The following is a 20,689-nucleotide window of genomic DNA, read 5'->3' as shown; positions in this document are numbered from 1 at the left end:
TAGGGACACCATTCCTGCCCATCCTGGCTAATAGATCCATTAATGGCTATCTTCCATAAACCTATCTAGCTCCCTTTTGAACCTCATTATAGTACTGGCCTTCACAACACCCTCTGGCAAGGAGTTCCAGAGGTTGACAGTGCGTTGCATGAAAAAATACTTTCTTGTGTTTGTTTTAAACCTGCTACCTATTAATTTCATTTGGTGACCCCTAGTTCTTGTATTATGAGAAGGAGTAAATAACACTTCCTTATTTACTTTCTCTATACCACTCTGATTTTATAGATCTCTATCATATCCCTCCTTAGTCGCCTCTTTTCCAAGCTGAAATAATGAGAAATAAAAGTTAGAAGTGGTTACAAAGAAATAAAAGGTAAAACACAACTAGTACCTAATTTAACAAGCTAAATTATTTCAAAGCAAAAGTATGTCTCACCATGTTTTAGAAGTCTTACTGACTAAATTCCTTTCTGCCAGGATCCCTCCTCAGTCCAATAATGCTTCCTTTTTCCTTCACACATTGTCGATGCTCTGAGTAGCAATGAAGGGAGTGAGGATTTGGGGCTTCTGTTCTCCATTCTTTATACTTTTTCCTCTCCTTTGAGAATTGTCTCCAGCTGGGGTTCAGGAGACACAAAGTCTGTGAGGATGGGAACCTCCAGCTGTTTGCAAAGATATAAATTACTCGCTACACTTTTTTTCATGCTAAAGAATGGCCACTTAAACAGGTGATAGTCCATTTGATTTTGTTGACATCTGACTGAAGCATTGGTTAGCCTTTTGTCTCTGAGGAACTGTTTAATGACTGTTTCCCCAGATTTGGAATATGTCTTAGTAACATCATACAACAGAATCTTATAACTTTACATACAATATTGCCCCACACATTTTACCAGGACAATAAAGGTCAGTAAATCATGAGCTTTCAGAGGATAACTTACAAGGCATAGTTTGTACAAACCATGCTGAGTACTTTGTGAAAGAGTTCAAAAGTGTTATTTTAATAAAATAGGTCATTCCTCCAAATACCTGACCCTGAAATCTCAGCCATCCTCACAGGAATGTTTGATGATGGTATCAGGCAAATTTAACAGATGGACATGGCAAAAGCAGTAGCACAAGTGATATAAAGTGAATCATGTATTTATTCTCCAGTATGTGTGTTCACTGGACTTCTCCAGATCAGGGAAGGACTCTCCCCACTTTCAGAACAACCTAGGTTGCGGGGAGACTTTCTGGCCTACAAGAAGTAACTCAGTTCATCATCTTTTGGCTTCTTTTGTGGAGCGCTCTTAAGTCGCTATGAAGGCTAAATGACAGCTGAGCATGACAAAGCTGCAGCACTTCAGGAACAGCATCAGAGTCTGCTGACTACATTGTAGATTTGAAGTAATAAGGAAATACTTTAACATTTGCAGCTTTTGGTTAGTTCAGGATGAACATTAACAATAAACAATTAACAATAAACAAGCTTTTCAATATCTAACGGGTCAACTGAAATAACTCCTGAAGTGTTCTCTGAGAGCCTGATCTTAAAGCAGGGGTTCTCAAACTGGGGGTCAGGACCCCACAGGGGGTCAGGAGGTTATTACATGGGGGAGTCACGAGCTGTCAGCCTCCACCCCAAACCCAACTTTGCCTCCAGCATTTATAATGGTGTTAAATATATAAAAAAGTGGTTTTAATTCATAAGGGTGGGGGAGGTCGCACTCATAGGCTTGCTAAGTGAAAGGGGTCAGCAGTTCAAAAGTTTGAGAATCAGAGTCCTAAAGCCTGTTGGAGTCAATGGAAAGACTCTCATTGACATCAGTGAGCTCTGGATCAAATCCTGTGTTTTTACTCAGGCTGTCTCCCATTGAAGTCCACAATTGTTTTGACTGAGTATGGCCTCTAGGATTTAGACCAGTATTAACACAAATGTTTTCATGAAACAAAGCAACACAAAAATCAAACAAAACAGCTTACAATAAAATTTAACTATACTGCAGTACTGGACATCCAAACATAGCCGTATCATGCTAGTGCATGCTAGAGACCTGAAAAATGAAATGCATGATAATCAGATCAAACTAGCTCCCTGGATTAAGATGAGTGAAATACAGAAAGTAAACAAAAGACACAAAAACAAGAAGATTTAAAAAAAATTATTTCAGCCGTACTGAAACAGGTAAGGAACTCTTTTAAAACATGACATTAAACTCAATGGACTTTTTAATGGGACTGTACGTAGTGCTCATGGAAAATAGCCTTAATTTGGACTCTTACAAGAAATCTTAGGAATCTGAGGCCTTTTCTATATCTGTTAATTTCCTTCTGTTTTTATTGTAGAAGAGGAACCGTCATTCTGAGAAACAGTAATGTGACTGAATGGATTTACATTGTGAAAGAAGTGAGTATTTACAAAGCCAGCGTGGAGCTTGGAGATTTGGGGAGGTGCTGTTGGATGATGGTTATTTTTAAATTACCTTTCATGTACTTAAAGGGAAGTTGTTCTGTATTGAAGATTTTTAAAGATGACTCTTGCCTAAGCAACAGAGCTCCCACGAACAGAATAATGCAAGCTGAAGTTGGCAGTGAGTATGACAAAACACCCTAATGATATTCAGCAAGATTGTTAGATAAGCCATTGAATTCTCCTCTAGGCATGCTTGTAAACATTAGCAATCTGAGTTCCCATAGTAAGGATGATCTGCGTGCCATTTTTGTACCAGTATGACTATTTTTCTTAGGGGGTGCATGTGACTTTTTTTTTTTTTAATGAAATAGTTTTACTGGTGCAACCCCTAGTGTGAATGCAGTTGTACCAGTATAAAGCTTATTTTCTTTCCTGTATGAGAATAAGCCATACTGGTATAACTGCATCCACATTATACCGATGTAATTAAAGTGGTACAACTTTTGTGTGTAGACATAGCCTACATTACCTTTGCACTCATGCAGACTTCAGAGACGAGGGTATATACACAATGCAGTGGTACCTGCATATAGGAGACCTGGTTATAGCGAGTCTCGTCCTAGAGTGAAAGTTCTGAAGTGCTTCACTGCTACCCAGTGGACTTTCACTTTTCCAGTCCCGCTTGGCTAAAACTCTTGGACCTTATCTATGTTAGACTCTTTTTTTCCTTAGCAGAAAGCACTCTAGTGTAGGGAGGCTGCTGGCATTTTAGCCAGTGTTGTCTTGTCTTGCTCTGGGAGGCAGGTTTTGCTCCATTTTAGAATCCTGGCCTAAACCCCGACACAGCACCACTTAAAACCCTACGTGACATTTTCCTGGGGATTAGCCATTGTCCTAACAGCTAATAAGCTTCACAGCCGTTGCAAGTTAAAGCAGCCTTATGGTGACTCTGATTTACACTGGGGGCCAATTCAGCCCCAGCATTGCAGGAGGTGGAAAGCTGCTGATTGTGAGCCTGGGACAGCTAGAATCATCTATATATATTTACATTAACTGTAAATAGTTTAAAAACCAAAGAAGATAAAAATGCAGATTTTGTACATATATATTCTAATGAAATAAGTAAATTTTTTCTTGCTGTGTTTTTAATCAGTTCACAAATCTTTGTTGACAAGCAGGACAGAGACTCCTGTGATCATTGCCATAGACACCCTGCTGCAGGGATCTGTGTTTGTGAGTATTCCATACTGAAAGAAAAATGCCTGCTTTCTTGACTGCCATTAAAAAATGCATGTGACTCAGCTTACACTCACTCGTGTCCTTTTGTCCATTCATGGTTTACAGCATTCACAATGTGCTGCCACAGATTCACTGCTCCGGTACTCAAGATAACAAAATTAAAGCTAGCTTAGGTATGTCTAGGTGAGCTGCAATCACAGAGATATACCCTCTGAATCATCCTTATCAGTCTTTCAAAACGTTAGGAAATCTTGTTGTTACTTTATTTTATCTCTGATCCTTCTGAGCTGGGACATTTGCAAATAGGATTTAAGTTTATAGAATATGGTTCTAGTCAAGGCTCATTTTCTTTTAAGTAATTTTTAACAAAGGCCTGTCTACTCTAAATATATTTGACTCAGGGGTTGTGGTTACAACATATTTGTTCCCTGACCATGTTACAACATGGTTAAAATTTATTTTGTGGATGGTACTGTGCCTCTGTAATTGAACTAGAACTTTGGACAGTCCAAGATTATAGTTGTGTAGATGGTGTCAAAGTAATGGCAAAAATTTTTTCCCTTGCATTATTTCTCCAACTATATACGTGTGACATAATTGCAATTCAATTCTTATTCAAGACAGCACTGTTAAAACATTTAAAACTGAGCTTGACAAAACACTACCAATTGTAGGGAACAATCTTTCACTGGTTAGGAGCAGATTCGGTAACATACTAGATATCTGATTTCTGTGTTTCTAAGATTTATTATGTTAAGCTGGTGGCAGCTTCCCCTGTTCATTCAGACACATGTGTTCTAGTGAAATGCATTTCTATATGACATTTCTGTATGCACCATACTGCAGAGGTGACACAAGCTCCCACCAGGTTAGACAACTGTATCATGTCTTGGAGGATAGATGATCCTAAGAGATAAAATCCTGGCCCCACTGAAGTCAATGACAAAACTCCCATTGACTTGATTGGGACCTGAATTTCACCCGATGCATTTATTAATATATTGGCACCCTCTGGCCAAAGCCCCCTGGACTCCTAATACAATATAATAAATAAAATACTGTTACAAACAAAAAGACAACATGGCCCACCAGTAATCAGGATGAACTGCAGCAATGGTAGGAGAATGTGAGTGGACAGATTGTAATGAGCATGGCTTGTGCTGAAAGTGGCAAGGGGCAAGAGGTCGGGATTGTGGGTTTTATCAAGTCTGGCTCATTTCAATTTTCTTACCTTTAAGGGACTGTTAGACTTTCTTTTTGAGGATCAGCCAAATTTGTGTGTAGTTAGCAATGGAGCTGAGTGTCTTAAGATCTCAAAGAAGTTTTACCTGCATCATGCCTCCAAAGATCTTCTGCAGAGGCTACGAAAAAAAGTAAGTACACATTTATTTGTTTTTATGACTACCCATCTTTGCTAAATTAGATTAGTTCTCCATACCTTGTACTGTTTTCACAATTGCACATGTTGTGGAATAATGTTAGGCATTAAAACCATGAATGTGCTTTCAAAAAATCTGAGAGGGTAGAAAGAAGTAATTCAGAACATAGCAGTAGTTACTTGATTTAACAGTCTTCGAATGAGCATCGCAGCAAAGAAACAGCCAATCAACATTATCATAAACCACAAGTAAAATTTTCTCCTCGGGAGGTATCCTTATCACCCCACCCCCATCCTTTGACCCCTTTATGCTGGGTAAGAGGAACCCTAAAAGCTCTGCTTCAAGCTGGGGAAGGATTGCCTTCCACAGGCACTGTGGTAGTCAGCATAATGCTGCCTCCTGAGGACCCCCTCACTATTCCTGCTGGCTTAGAGGCCCACAGCACTAACCACTACAGAGATTCTGGGCAGCACTGGGGAATGCCAGAACCTAGACAGGCCTCATGTTGCAGCCTAGGATCCAGAGGGTCCACCTACCATAACCTCCTCTCCCATGAGCAGCGGATCCGTGAGTTCTGGGAGTCTTAGCAACACAGCACAGAGTGTCACTTCCAAAGTCTTGATTTATAAGCACACAGTGTTTAGTAGCATTTTCAGCAGTAGGGTGAAGATGGCGTTCTGGGTGCCGCATTTCAAGAAGGATGTGGAGAAATTGGAGAGGGTCCAGAGAAGAGCAACAAGAATGTTTAAAGGGCTAGAGAACATGACCTGTGAAGGAGGCTGAAAGAATTGGGTTTGTTTAGTTTGGAAAAGAGAAGACTGAGAGGGGACATGATAGCAGTTTTCAGGTATTTAAAATGATGTCCTGAGGAGGAGGGAGAAAACTTGTTCACCTTAGCCTCTAAGGATAGAACAAGAAGCAGTGGGCTTAAACTGCAACAAGGGAGGTTTAGGTTGGACATTAGGAAAAAGATCCTGGCAGGGTGGTTAAACACTGGAATAAATTGCCTAGGGAGGTTGTGGAATCTCCATCAGTGGAGATTTTTAAGAGTAGGTTAGATAAATGTCTATTGGGGATGGTCTACAGTATTTGGTCCTGCCATGAGGGCAGGGGACTGGACTCAATGACCTCTCGAGGTCCCTTCCAGTCCTAGAGTCTATGAATCTACGGCCTTGTCGAATGAGTAAGCAAAATCATGAGCTCTAGATTTTTTTTTGGTCCCATAAAAATAAATCCAAAGGATGGGGCACTATAGAGCGTAAGGTTTCAGAGGGGTAGCTGTGTTAGTCTGTATCAGCAAAAACAACAAAGAGTCCTTGTGGCATCTTTGAGACTAACACCTTTATTTGGGCATAAGCTTTCGTGGGCTAAAACACACTTCATCAGATGCATCGAGTGAAAAATACAGTAAGCAGTGTGTGTATGTGTGTGTATATGTATATATATATATATACACATACACACAGCACATGGAAAGATGGGAGTTGCCTTACCAAGTTGGGGGTCAGTGCTAACGAGTCCAATGCAGTCAAGGTGGATGTTGCCCATTTCTAACAGTTGACAAGAAGGTGTGAGTATCAGAGGGAGAATTAGTTTTTGTAGTGACCCATCCACTCCCAGTCATTATTCAGGCCTAATTTGATGGTGTCCAGTTTGCAAATTAATTCCAGTTCTGCAGTTTCTCATTGAAGTCTGTTTTTTGAAGTTTTTTTTATGGAAGAATTGCCAAAATTGCCAAAAAGAGTGTAAGCATCTTCCATTATGTAACATGCAGTCAGGTCTGGTTTGAGTTTTCCCTTTTTAAATGAGTCTTCCACAAAGGCTGTTTTCATTTAGGAGGAAATGGAAAAGGTACCATAAACCTACCTAGTTTTTGTTATGAAAAGTGGATGGTTATTGTGACATGCCAGTATCTGGTGTTAGCCTCCTATTATTAACTCCAACAATGTTGTAAGAAAAAAACACGGTTTTACCTTCTGCATGCAAGGAGCCCCATTCTGGCTTTAGACTCGGGGAGAACACTGGGTGTTTGAGCTGATGGCAGTTTCCTGGTAAACATGAGCTTGTAAGAAAAGGTAGCTACGCTGGGCTAATTTAGAACCTGGGAATTTCCTCCCATCTTCAAGGCATTTTGGTAGCATACAGGCTCTAATGTTACATGGACGGCAGCCCACAATTGTTTCATTTGCTCCAGGAAGCTTCTGGTAAATGACACAAGTTCTGGCAGCATTCATTCACACAGTGTTGTAACTGGCAGTTGTACCTACTTTTATGAAACCAAACTGTTGCTTGGGCAGCAGTTTGTAGCAAACCTTTAAGTTAAGAACAGGGTTTTGGCCTTATCTTTTTCTCAGTTACAGAACTCAAAATCTTAGTTATTCTTAACTACAGGAAGTTTAATTTATTCCATTTTTTTTCTGTACTAACCTGAAAAGGAAAAACTCAAAGGCTAGGCCAATTGCTATGATACAATCTTTATGCATATGATAGTTTTATCTGCTTGTGTAGCAGAACTGGGTGCAATTAACAATTTCTTTTTAAGGTGTTTTTCTTAGATTATATGAAAACAACATTTTATACTATCTGCTCTATCTTAGGTATTTATATGGCGTCCCAATACCATAGTATCAGGAAACCTCCCAATCTTTAGTATATATTACCTTTGTACTAGCCCTCTAAGGAAGGGAAGTGCTATTATGCCCCTTTTACTGATGGGGAACTGAGGCACAGAGAGGCTAAGTGACTGACCTCAGTCACACAGTAAGTCTGTGTGGTGAAGCAGGGACTGGAACCCAGGTCTCCTAACTGCAAGACTATTGCCCTAACCACTAGGTCATTCTTCCTTTCTGTAGCTACCAGGGAGGGTGCTCATTATTTTTTAACTCTGTAGCCTTTAAAAAAAAAAAAGTGCACCTTCACTGGGAGCTGCAGCATACACAGCACCTCTGAAAATCATCCCACTTACTTAGGCACCTGAATATGGATTCAGGAGACTCTCTGGGCACCTGATTTTGAAAATGTTCCAGCAGATGTGGTGCTCATTTAGCACTCACTGTAGCTGTTCCTTGTGTAAGTTGCATAGTCATCTGTTTTAGAAAATCTGTTAATACTTCATTATGGATTGGAAATAAGATCTAGTCAAACTGGTGTTAGACACTGACCAACTGCTCTGAGGGACTGTAAATGCATTTTTAGGTTTTTTTTTGGTTTTTGTTTAAAGGTAGATTTCTGTCCGTCTTTAACAGCACTTCAGTCACTCGATCTTTTAAATCTAAATAAGTGGCATTATAGTCTAAAGCTCAGGTTTTAAAATGCCAAGAGAAAGCATAGTCAACACACCTTTTCATTTTTCTGTGGTGGATAAACTGATTCCATGTAGTATCTTGTTTAAAACAGATCACTATCAGCTGTCTGTCAACATTAGAGATCCCATGGTACAACCTACCCCCCCAATCAACCAAACCAAGACACTCCATGTACATGTGGTTCTCCACCTGGGAGGATGAGCGGACATGACACGTTAGTCACGTTGCTTAATGCACTACTGGAAGGTGCTCAGATATTATGGTGATGAGCACAGTATAATAATCTATATAGAATGACACCATGAGTTTGCTTCTTTGTCCTTGACCATATATCCCCTCCTACTAGAGTAGTACAATATGATCTGCAGCATTGATTATGGGAGCAGTCAGCTGTAATCTATGATTTGTAAAAGCTTTCAGATGAAAGATGCTCTATATAAAGAGAGTATTTAAGCATCTTGAGTATGCACGGGGTTAAAATGTGCATTTTCCAAAAGCTATGAAGTTGTAATAGCTGATATCAAAACGGCCAAAACTAGAGGTCAGTGATAGTAAAATACAAAATCTATATAGGGCTATATATATTAAAGAACTTGTAATATTTCACTGAGGAAAACTATTTCAGAGCAAAACTTTACCTTATTTATAGATCCTTCAGCATATAAATTTATAATGGAAAAAATTAGGTGACAGACTATTCAATGTACATATTTGGTGAATTTTGCCTATTTGAAGTTCAAATTTCTACATCATTTTTGCTGTCGGACTAGTTCATGGCAAACATTCAAACTTGCTGGTGGTTAGCTCATTATATAACAAGTCTTGTGGGCTTGTTTTTGTACCCTGATTGGATAACTTATGTAACTAACATCACAAATAACTGTTACAATTGAACATGCAGATTGAAATACACATTAGTGGAATATTTAATGTTTTTCATAAGTGTTTCGACTTCTAAAGTTTGGCTTCTGACAAACAACTACAAGTCAGTCTCATCTGAATCTTTTGTTGAATTTAGTGAATTCGTATTAATTTTTTCACTATATGCTCAATGGAAATGAATCCTTTTCATAAAGGAAGATGGGGAGGAAGTTTTCACCATGCATTGTGCCTGAGAGATTTTGATCAGGGCCTAATGTCTTTGCACAGGAACGTTCCTATCCCAGTGATGCAGAACTAAAGGAACAGCTGCAGCAGGAGATACAATGGCAGATTTTTCGCAAAGCAGCTTTAAAGAGCACAGTTCAACAGATTGAATTGAAATGCAAACTGCTTCAACATTGCTATATGAGTAAAGGGCTTTACCCATGGTGTAAGAACTGACGTGTACACAAATTTCTGTCAACAGTGGAGCTATAAGATACCAGTGAGTACCCACTAAAACGGCAAAAAGTTCCATCTCGATGCCAAAATCTTGTGAAAGAAGTTGGTATTAAATCAGGCCTGTAGTTTCTTCAATTTTAGGGTAGGCTACAATGGTGAAAACTTTCAGGGAACTGTCTTTCCCTGTATTTCTTAAATAGTTAAAACGCTCTTTCCTTCATGTTAACTCCATGACAGACATCATCTGTTTTTGAATGATTGGTACATGTGCTCATTGGTATCTGTACCATTCTTCTACCCAACTCCTATCAACAGGTGAAGGAGCATGAAGTAAGTTTCTTCTAGATAATTAATACACCCTGACTGGGAGTGTCATAGCAGCTGTTATCTACTGATGGTATGCACTTAAGTATGATTGATTGGATTATAAATGACACTGCTTATTTGCTGATGCTAACAATAGCATAGTTAGCCTTTTTGTACAAGGGACACCACACAAGTCTATTATTCCACCAGGGAGAGAAATCAGGAAAAAACCCTACAGGGAAGAGTCAGAATATTTGCTGCTGGAGAAAATAGTGCATGAAAAATGCAGAATTTGCTGTAGTGAAAAGCAGTAGAATACTATTTTAGACACTTAGAAGTTGAATCCGAAGTTGTGGAATTCTATAGTCTATGTGAACGAACGGGCGGACAGCCTTGAAAAAACAGCAAAGAAGCTGCTATCGTGTTGTCACCACCCTGGGTTTTATCTTTAAAATAAACCGCCTTAATTAACCCTTTCAATTGTAGGTTATTTCTTTTACTGTTAGCTGATTGTTTTACATTTTCAAACATGTCAGTCATGCTTTAGTGCATGCAGCTTAATTGAATCAGAAGTATATTCCCACCTCCAGTTACTTGTTTACTTAAAACAAATTGATTCACTTTCATTGGCAACTGTTTTTATAATTATGTATTTAAAATATTGGAAAATGCCTGTTTTCTGTCTTTGGACTGCTTTCCTCCTCTGGTGTTAGTGTGTATATTTTCAAGAAAATATCCTCACTTGTTGGTTCAGTCTAGGAGAGAAGGGATGAGTGGCACGTTACTGATTTTATTTGAATCTTCTGTTAAGAAAACTGATAAAATGCATCTTCTGCATTTGAAATATTTAAAGTTACTTTAAGCTTGTTCTTTGTTATAGCTAATGATAGCAAATAAAACCACAACAAATGTAAGCTAATCTATGTTAAGCCTTTATTATATTCAGGTAAAATCATAAAGTAAAAGCTCAGTGCAACAAGGAACTTTTGAGGAACAACAAAAAATCCATGCACTGTGGCTGAACGTTACCTTGCCATGGTCACATGGGGGACACACGTGCTTCTATGAGCAAAAGAATTATAGAGGGATAGAATACCCTTTTTATTAGAACTGTATGTTGGTGGTGCTTTATTTCCTATATGAAGAGTCTTGTCAGTAAGTATTAAGGGCTGCATGAAAGTCTACTACAGAACAAGAAATGGTGAATGAATGTAACTAAGACAGGAAAATCCTAAAGAACCCAACTCTTATCCAAAACATCTAGAACTTGAATATTTACTCTTCCACCCTTAAACATTTTCTACAGTGAAGGATGGCATGAACTCTCTGAGGAAGATGATTGACAAACTGGTAACTATCATTTTTACCCCAGTACAAGAGGGATGGCAGACTTGAGAAACCACTTACTGTACGTTTACAGTAGGGACAAAAAAATCACTTTTAAAGCTTCCATTCATCCAACTGTTACCACACTCCTCTTGAGGTGGTAGCACAGCTAAAGCATCTTCTAGTCAGCCTGTTGAATTTAAATGTATCCTTGCCATCATGTTCTAGTCTAAATCTCTCCACCCAAACACAAGAAATATGCAGTAGTATATGAAGAGTGCTACAGTATTTCACATTTTTTTTAAATTAAACAAACACTTTGCTAAGGCCCCTTTTTACATTTCTCCACCCCACCTACAGTAGGGATACATAATACGTAAACATTTACTAAATTAGCACTTAGTTGAGGTAGCAGGTGAGAACAGAGGCCGCAGTATCAAGGTACTGTAGTGCAAAGCAGAGGCCATTTCTAGCAAAACATAAATGGAGGCACTACTTTGTGTTAGTCTTCTTACATTTTGGCAATGCTATTAACTAATGAAACAGAAAGGAGACATCTCTCCATTGGAAAAAAATCCTTCCATAAAGCAAGCAACACTATTAACAAAAAAACCCTCAAACTAAAGACAACCAAGAAGACAGTCTTCAGTAGTCCTGTACATCAGCAGTTTAAGATCTTCACATACATTCTACCATTTTGCAAAGTTACCCTGCTAGTTCCCTTGTGAACATGAAAACGTACATTTAAGTGAAAAAATGCCATAAACATGGTAAAGCAGATTCATATGCACAGGAAAGAATTGGTAATTCTTTTGGTGGATTTGCTTTTTTTCTACTTGGTTTCAAATAATAAGGTTCCAGAGTACACAGTGGAAATGATGCTTTTCAGGCTGATCCCTGGCCCAGTATTCTCTTAACAGAAATCTAAGGGATACACTCTAGCAAACAGCTTTCCAAGAAATTCAGGCAAGTGGATGCTGCTTCGTACGTTTGCTGACAGGTGGGTTACCAGTACGATCTTTTCTCTCCTGCTCTTTCCAAGGTACGTTTCAGAAGATAAACTGCGGCATGAAGTCCCCCTACGTTCACCCAGACTGTATGACCCTTTTGCCACAAGTGTCCCATTTTTGACAAGGCCTACAATGCAAAAAGAAAAAAAACCATGAAAATTAATATAGATGGAGCTGAAGCCTATGAATAAGATTGTCTAACAGTTTCCATTATGAGCCTCTCTTCAGAGACTAATTTTTGCCAAACTTTAATCATTGGAAGCTGAAATTTTCCAGGCAATTTTCACTCTTCCTTAAATGATTTAAAAAAAAAAAAAAGCTTCAGTGAAAATTGTTCTGTTATTTCTAAGAATGAGGTTAGGGGAAGTGGTAGCTGCACCAATGTTAAAAAAATCTGCCAAACATTTTTTAGCACTTCCCTGCATTAGAGCAACGAGCAATTTTAGTTATCATATTCCTAACTTAAGTGCTTGACTCTGCTACCTTAATGTTCTTATTATCATTTTGTGTGTAAGTTTATTATACTGAGAATACACACACTGATCCTTCACCTTTGGGATGTACAGGTGAAACACTTGGGGATCCTGAATATATAAGTAGTTGCACTTAAATTGCTTTTCTGACCTTTTCACAGTTGAACAGTGTGCCATATGTTATGTTTTAGTAATTCATTCCCATTAGGTTTCAGTGACCCGCAAGACAGTTTTTTGAGTGGAAGGAGCAAAGGACAAATATATGAAGAGAATCAGTTAGTTTTGAAATTGGGCTGATTTTTTGAAGGGAGCTGGGAGATGTTGGGGTGTATTTTTTTCCCCCCAAGAGTGTCTGAAGATATTTCAGTTAGCATGTGAGTGCTTTTTGTAGTAATGATTCAAATTTGACCTGAATGACGTGGTGTATCAGTTTCTATACAGACAATATACTGTCAGAAGCATGACTTCTACATGTTTTTTATTACGTTCATCCTTGTAATTTAGGTCTAATCACTTCTAAAACTTAAACAGAAGAAATCTATTCCTTAGAAAGGGAGGTGAATCTGTAAGGTAACTACTGCAGAAGAGTCTACCATCTAGTTTAGAAAAAACATTTTAAATTTGAATATCAGTTAATTTTTAACACACTTTTAGGCCTGATGTATAAGTTTACTTTTCTCTGTCTGAGGGTGTTTGTAAGAATATTAAAAAAAAAAATTCTAAAAGAAATGCTTAAGAACAACCTGTTTTCCTATACCTTGGCAAAACATTTCCTGTCTTGGGTAAGTAGTACAGCTCTCCCTGTCCCAGGCCTGCAGATGCGACTCATCTCCATAAGGCAAGCTGGGTAGAGATCCCAGTTCTTCTTTTTAGATCCTATCCTAGAATGAAAATTTAGACGTGTACAGTGAGCAGGCTGCTGCAGAGCAGTTGAAAACAATTCATTTTCAATTAGTCTTTCTTGCATGGGTTACTCTGATAGTTTTTCCTTTCCACCTTTAGTTCCAATAAGAGAACATATTACTAATGCTCCACTGCATCAGTCAGTTTATCAAGTAATTAAGTTACCTCATAGAAAAAGCATTCAGGTGCCTTTTCCCATAGTAAGTGCTCTAAGAGCTATAGCAACAGCAACATGGTTAAGTTACAAACATCTAGCAACTACAAATGACTTGCAGTCCTCTCTCCACCCCAACCACTCCTCCCAAATCTAGGTCCTTGAATTAATAAGCAGGTCTGGCTCTCAGACAAATAACTGCAATACATTAGTTGCTGCTATTTCATGGAAGTTTCCAGTACATTATTTGAATTAAAATGTGATTCTGAATGTCTTGTAACTGTACGCACTTTAATGAAATAAGGGCTTTTATCAATATTTACTGAATATATTTATTATGAGTCAAGGTATTCTATGAAACCCTCCAAAAACACAATGATATAAAAGCATTTAGAACAGCCAACATGAAACTGGCAGAAGCTTTTATAATCTATACCTTAAAACTGCTACACTGATTAGTTTGAAAATTAGAAATGCTTGGATACCATGTTTCAAACTAGAGTGAATTTTCAGAATTTGTAAAGCGTTTTGAAGTTGTTGAAGGCTATAAAATGCCATAATTCTTGTCAGTACGAGTCCAAGACCCTGGAAATTCTAGCAGACCTTTAGTGGTAGTAGCAATAGGAAATGCTGCTGCATGGTTCAGTCAAATATAGTAACCTTAAAAACTATTTCAAAATGATGATTTGCACCTCTTTCCAAATGGCATGTCTGTTACAATAACATCCACAGAGCTGGTCCTCAAGGGGAGATTGCAGATATCCCACTGAATGGTATCTATGGGTATGCCCCAGGAAGTACCACTGCAAATAAAGGCATTCAATATCAGGCATGATTTATTACTTCAAAAAGGTTTTTCAAATAAAAAATACCCATGGTATTATGTCAAACAGGAATATATTAAAAACAAAATGAAAAAAATCCATGAGAAAGGGATTTCTTTATGCAAACAGCTGTGCCACAAACCCACGTACACTTCTTACCTTTCTTTATTCTGATTTTTCTTCAACAAAGAGCAGATATTATTTGCTGCTCTTTTCACAGCCTGTGGATTGTTATCACCTGCAATATGATAACAGCTAGGCCACTCAGTAGCCCCCTGAAAATGGAAAAAAATTGATAAAATCTGTTATGCTGGAATTGGTGAATTAAAAAGAGCCAAAGAAACAGTAACCTACCTGTAAATGGCAGACTAAAGCAGTAACAGTCAACTTTCAGCTTCAATATTCCTTACAATATATCCATTTCATATATCATGCATTTTCAATGACTTGACAATACTCTGGGATTTAGTTGCTTCCCTCTGCAGCTTGCATGAGGAAGGTGAAGCCACTAAGGGTAAGTACATTTGTAGTTGCTTGAAAGTTGAGGAGATCTTTGATGTTTGGCTGCTTCACTTGCTGAGTAACAGTAAGCCACCCAGCATGTAGTTGATTCATTTAAAATATACAGGATTCAGTTACGTCACTGTTTAGGCCCCTTTCCTAATTTAAATAAAGAACAAAAGAAGGATTACCTCTATTGGTATAGCCCCTGTTCCACTCATTGGATCAATTATAATGTCAGTTGGCTGAGGATCACAGAGCCTGAAGAACAGAAGAAACAATATTAAAGGAAAGTTTTAACAGATGCAAAAGTTTCTACAGACAAGGTAAACTGGAGAACTACTTAAATTCTCCAAATTATACTATTCCCACAAAATAAGGAAATGTTAGTAACCACTTGGAAACAAAGTTTAGTTAACTTTATATACAGAGACACATTAAAATATTTTGAAGGATGCCATTAACGAAGTGTTATGAACACAGGCTATGGTCAATGCATACTTTTTTTCCCCTGGGCTGCAAAATGATAGTGATTATAAATCACTGCAAAATGTTCATGATGTTTGTTTGAACTGTTTGTTTATAATTAAAAAGGACTTTTCAAAAAAGAATCAAGTAGCTTAGTTTCTAGAACAACATTACATGGCAATTAAAAATAATACACTGCACTGACCTGAGCATACCATAAGCAAGGGTGGATCGAAGAGTTGTGGGTCCAAAATGTGTAATATTTCTTCTGTGAAGACTCTCTTCAGTTAATGCAATGCCCACCACTACTTCATTATTGTGAATGTTCAAGAGAACCTAGGATAAAGTTAACAACTACTATGTAGGAGTAACAGAGATTTTAAATAGTGTACTTAAATATTTACACTGTGCTTTAGTCTTACAGGATTCTTTACAAGTAGTAATGTTTATGAAGAGTTTTGAGATCTTGGAAGAAAAGTGCTATATGAGTGTTAAAGTTCATTAATATTTTTGGGTCTGTCTAAATCTCTTTATTGTTGCACATACATAGGTTGTTTTTTTAATCCAAAATTTCAAAGCACTCAACATTAAGCTAAATGCTCCTCTGAAGTAAGTAAATAATAAAATGAGAATATGAAGCAGATATTGGGTAAGTGACTTGCCCAAGATCACTATTTATCAATGGCAAATCAACAATAAAAAACAGTTCTCCTGGTTCCCAGTATCGTATCCTAACCAGTAGGGAACACTGAGCATTGTATTCAAGGATACTGAGCCAACATAAATGCTTCATTTCAGGTCTCTCCCTCCCTCTGCCACATACACACAAAAAATGTTCATTTAAGACTGACCCTAATTTCCAAGCCTCCAGCTTCCCATAATGAGAAACCACAAATTGACATTAACTACGCAGTACCTGATATATTTTTTCCTGTTCAGCTGGTTCATGCACATATGATTCATAGATTCTAAGGCCAGAAAGGACTACTGTGATCACTGCTCTCCTGCTAACACAGGCCATAGGACTTCCCTGAATTAATTCCTGTTTGAACTAGAGTAGCTCTTTTAGAGAAACATCCAATTTTGATTTTAAAATTGCCAGTGATAGAGAATACACCACAATCCTTATAAATTGGTACAATGGTTAATTACACTATTAAAAATGTACACCTTATTTCCAGTCTGAATTTATCTAGCTTCAACTTCCAGCTATTGGATCTTGTTATACCTTTGCCTGGTAGACTGAAGAGCCCGCTATCAAATTTACGTTATCTATGTGGGTATTTATAAACTGTGATCAAGTATGATGTATCATGATGCTAATTACAAGAGATTAAAAAATACACACAAGCCCCTTAATCTTGAAAGTTACTGAAATTAAATTCATTTTATTCTAAGAAATCAAATTTATGTCATTGCTTCTACTATGAAAACTTTCTCCCCTGGAGCAGTAGTGTCATATAAACATATTGGCTTAAGCAAAGATACATGAAGGCTCTGAAGTAAAGCAGCAACTCATTTATAGGTGTAAACATATGTGAATATTATTGAAAAATACTGGTGCATTGTACCTCAACATCAAAGTTGGTCATGTCAGCTTTCCACTGGAAGTAATCTTGCACAGCTCCACCAAAATCTCTTGCTGCATCATTTGATGTAAAACAATGTTTGTCACCTGCTCTATTGCATGTAACACGGAATTTCAGCACCTGAGCTTCTGCTTCACCTTCCTTGCAGTTGCCAGCTTGGTTTTCATTTCCAGTTATATTCAGGAATTCATCTTTGCCATCTGATTGGTCATCTGCTAGGATCATTTCCTGTGTCTTTTCTGTGTTCTGTTCAGCAGATTTCAAGCTCAGGGTATTTTGTGCGTGGTCAAGCAACTCTTTATCAGCATCTTTTTGAGTTGCGCTGTCCTTTCCTCCATCATCATTCAGCTTTTCTTTGCTTGCACTACTCTGTTGATTTTGTTTTTTATGTTTTGTCTTTCTCTTCTTTAGGTTGGTATTTAACTTCCATACTTTCAAAGGGTCAGTCCAGGGCAGTTTTTTAGCCAGGTCCTCCAAATCCTTTAGAGCATCTTCCTATACAAGATCACAGGATCACCAGAATATTCAATAATGTGTTTTGGCAAATTTTATAGGCAACTTTCAAATACTCCTGGGTGACCTGGAGTAAGTCACATCCCACCCCCAGTATCTGTTTCCTCATCAGAAAAAAGAGGATAATGAGACTTACCTCCCTCTGTTAAGCACTTTGAGATTTAGTGATGAAAAGTGCTATACAAGGAAAGCATATTATTATTTAAAGGACTAAGAAGTCATTATTTAAAGGACTGTCTATAGTCATTTTTGATAATGCAACTCAATCTGACTTGCAACACCCCCATCTACTCCAATCCTGGACTCTGCCTGAGCAAAATATACAACTAATATGGAATAGTGCTAGACTACGGGGTGGTTCTTTCATTTGAACAAACATTTAAGAGGAACCTAGAAAGTATATGGCATACAAAAGAAAAACAATCCCAGCCCCCAAGACTAAACAATTTAAAATCTATTCTTACATGAAAAAAAATCATCATCCAGGAATTTCCTTATGAGGAATTGAATGTTTATTTATTTTCATTTATTTAAAAAATAATCACACCTATCTGAAGATCTGGGAACAGAGATAGATTACCTTAGTTTCTTTAAATTGATAATCTGTAAACTCCTGAACAACAACAAATAAATTATCCACTGATCTTAAACGATGAACCTAAAATAAATTACAAACAATGGTAATGTTAGTAGCCATATGTAAATGTCTGTAATTAAAACTTGGTCTGGTTACATCTAGACTTAAGGTACAACAGTGCAACTATTTTGAGGCTGAATATTTGAGGCTTTAATATTGTAAAAACAACATATTTCTTGTTTCTGTAATTCTTTTTCTATTACTATTGTTTGTGTGCACATAGCTCCTTTTCAGCATCACATGTGATCACCACAAAAACATAAGTTAGAACAGGGAGAAAAACTCCTTGCACTATTTCAGGTTACTTGCTTCTGACTTCATTTACTGTTGCAGAAGAAAAAAAAATCTGAACTTAGTTCTTGAACTGTAAGTAAAGGAGGGAAGGGTTTTTAAATAATTTGTATTCAAATATATATTAATTGGTAAATTTTAATACTGAATGTTTTGATGATGGGAAGACAATTATTTATATTTTAAAATATTTTCATGTTTAGTCACAATGGTCAAGGGAATAGAAATAATAGGATATCTATGATATTTAAAAAAAATCTACAAGTTGTGTAATTTGCAGTTTAATAGAAGTCATGTTTGAGTCCAGGAGTGGCTGCATTTCAGCTGTAGGTGAAATATTTGCTGACTATACAGAATTAGTAAGGGTGAAAAAGGATGTAAAGCATTATATATCATTAATTGATGATCATAACCTTAGAAATTACTCCAGCACTACTTCTGAAGAATGAACACTCAATGGTTAGCATACATAATATTCAATCCATATACAGAAAATCACTAACTGATCATTTAGAACATGCCTGTACATCAAAGGAGAAATGTGTATTTTAGGGGGGACAGAAGGCCAGCCCAAGGATGAAGAGAAAGAAAGGAATACTAATAAACTCCTAAACTAGAAAAATTACCCAAGGAACAAAACATGCAAACCTGTGAAAGTTTCTCTACTGAAATTTCAAAATAGATTTTCCCTCGGTCCTTGCTTATTCTGGACTGTGATCCTAATTTCTCTTTCACTTCATCTGCTGCTGTCAACTCAAAGCCAGTTGGTACAGTAGCTCCAATAATGACCACGATATCTTTCAGGTTTGAGTTGGGATCACTTTCTAAGTTTTCAGTTAAAGGGTTATGGGTATCATCGAGGTTCACTTCAGCTAAGGTGTCAGAAGCCTCTTCAATATCTGACATTTTGACAGCACTTCAGACCCCGGTGCGGGTCTATTATGTACTGAATGACTGTAATGTAGCGGCAGAACTTCTGCAAAGAAAAACATGGCCTAAGCATGACATACAGGAGTCAACTTTTAATGCTACTCATCTGAGCGAGGAGGGGCTGAATAAATACCAGTGTGGATTAACCAGATGTCAAACCATATGTATTTTGAGCCTGGACTGAGCTAAGGCCTTCACCATGCCAGGGGAACGCTCCTACCAATGGCCAGCACCCTTTGAAGCCGCTTGTTGAGGGTAATGCGGCCCGAGCAGCTGGGGGATCTCCCCGCCACCTAGCTCCCGCTTTCCCACCCACGCAGCGGGCTATCTGGGGAGAGGGCGGGACGCGCCCCCTGCTTTCCGCCCCCCGGGGCTGAGAGCAGCGCGCGGCCTGGCGGGAAGCCCCTCACAGAAGCTTCACCTCAGAGACCGGGGTGGACACGGCTTCACCGAGTCCCCCGGGCCCCTCTGCCGCCCGGCCTGTCCCGGGGGGGCTCCCCACTCTCCCCAGGGCCGCTCACCCCCACCCCGCTGCCAGGGGACGCTGTTCTCCTGGACCCCCCCCGCCCCCGGCCGAGCTGCCTGCCAAGGACGCAGCTCCGGCCGCCCCAGCGCTGGAGGGGGATACACAGACACCGGTATCCAGGCACCGCACGTCCTAGTTACCGGCGGCAACGCGCACTACCACGCACGCGGTGCGTGAGGAGCCTGCGACGCTACTTCCGGTTCCGGCTAGTCAAGCGTCCGCCAAGCACTTCCGGGTCGGTCTCCCTCTGCTTCCCCGAGGTCTCGACGTGAGTGCGTGCGACGCAGGCGCCTAGCGGCACGCTCACGCGCTGTGCTCGGCGGCGGCTTGTTGTTATGGGAACTAGGCGGCCCACCAGGCCTGAGGGGTGTTTGCTCCTGAGCCTGCCCGGCCGGTCGGGTCAGCTCGTCTCGGAGTTGCAGGGCCGCGGCAGACGTGGCCTTGGGGGCTAATGGAGTCGATTGACAGGCGCTAGAGCGGGTTCCCGAGGGAGACTTCCCCGCGCTCCGGGCCGGGCCCCTCCTAGCTCGGACCTGAGCTGGGACCCAGAAGACCCCAGGGGTTGTTGTCCGAGCTCTGCGACAGACTTGTCCGAGG

General features: G+C 39.0%; 2 protein-coding genes across 12 annotated transcripts in view; one reads left to right on the top strand and one right to left on the bottom strand.

The window, feature by feature from the left end:
* LOC123374459 (cyclic nucleotide-binding domain-containing protein 2-like) overlaps positions 1–10,853 on the top strand; it is a 30,947-nt gene extending 20,094 nt beyond the window's left edge. For 3 of the 6 annotated variants that reach the window (XM_045024473.1, XM_045024474.1, XM_045024472.1), the window contains exons 12-16: positions 2,329–2,389; positions 2,483–2,573; positions 3,549–3,628; positions 4,873–5,007; positions 9,468–10,714. In XM_045024473.1, the coding sequence (XP_044880408.1) occupies positions 2,329–2,389; positions 2,483–2,573; positions 3,549–3,628; positions 4,873–5,007; positions 9,468–9,641 (541 nt within the window). In that variant the 3' untranslated portion in view covers positions 9,642–10,714. Of the gene's footprint in view, positions 1–2,328; positions 2,390–2,482; positions 2,574–3,548; positions 3,629–4,872; positions 5,008–9,467 lie in introns of those variants that run through there. The other 3 variants (XM_045024475.1, XM_045024477.1, XM_045024476.1) reach the window with 3 other exon arrangements.
* On the bottom strand, positions 10,568–20,371 carry THUMPD3 (THUMP domain containing 3). Of its 6 annotated transcripts, none has more exons than XM_045024483.1 (10): positions 19,285–19,682; positions 18,289–18,366; positions 17,178–17,690; positions 15,812–15,942; positions 15,330–15,399; positions 14,797–14,912; positions 14,506–14,616; positions 13,514–13,637; positions 12,283–12,410; positions 10,568–10,702 (listed from the first exon to the last, which is right to left on the bottom strand). In XM_045024483.1, coding segments are annotated over exons 1-10 (1,530 nt in total). In that variant the 5' UTR covers positions 19,543–19,682; the 3' UTR covers positions 10,568–10,701. The 6 variants fall into 6 exon arrangements, with proteins under 6 accessions (XP_044880418.1, XP_044880413.1, XP_044880417.1 ...); XM_045024478.1 differs by lacking the exon at positions 10,568–10,702 and adding an exon at positions 20,233–20,371 and having other exon boundaries at positions 10,864–12,410; positions 19,285–19,612; XM_045024482.1 differs by lacking the exon at positions 10,568–10,702 and adding an exon at positions 20,259–20,294 and having other exon boundaries at positions 10,864–12,410; positions 19,285–19,612.
* Between the last annotated feature and the right edge of the window lie 318 nt (positions 20,372–20,689).

This window comes from Mauremys mutica, chromosome 7 (genome assembly GCF_020497125.1).
Source record: "Mauremys mutica isolate MM-2020 ecotype Southern chromosome 7, ASM2049712v1, whole genome shotgun sequence".
Classification (NCBI taxonomy): Eukaryota; Metazoa; Chordata; order Testudines; family Geoemydidae; genus Mauremys; species Mauremys mutica.
This window is presented reverse-complemented; position numbering and strand designations above follow the sequence as displayed.

Excerpts from the sequence above, each read along its gene's own strand:
- THUMPD3 (XM_045024478.1), bottom strand. The coding sequence starts at position 19,542 with ATGTCAGATATTGAAGAGGCTTCTGACACCTTAGCTGAAGTGAACCTC. Across the intron at positions 17,691-18,288 it reads ATCAATTTAAAGAAACTAAG|GAAGATGCTCTAAAGGATTT; the intron begins GTAATCTATCTC and ends GATCTTGTATAG. Across the intron at positions 15,400-15,811 it reads CTTGCTTATGGTATGCTCAG|GCTCTGTGATCCTCAGCCAA; the intron begins GTCAGTGCAGTG and ends TCTGTTCTTCAG.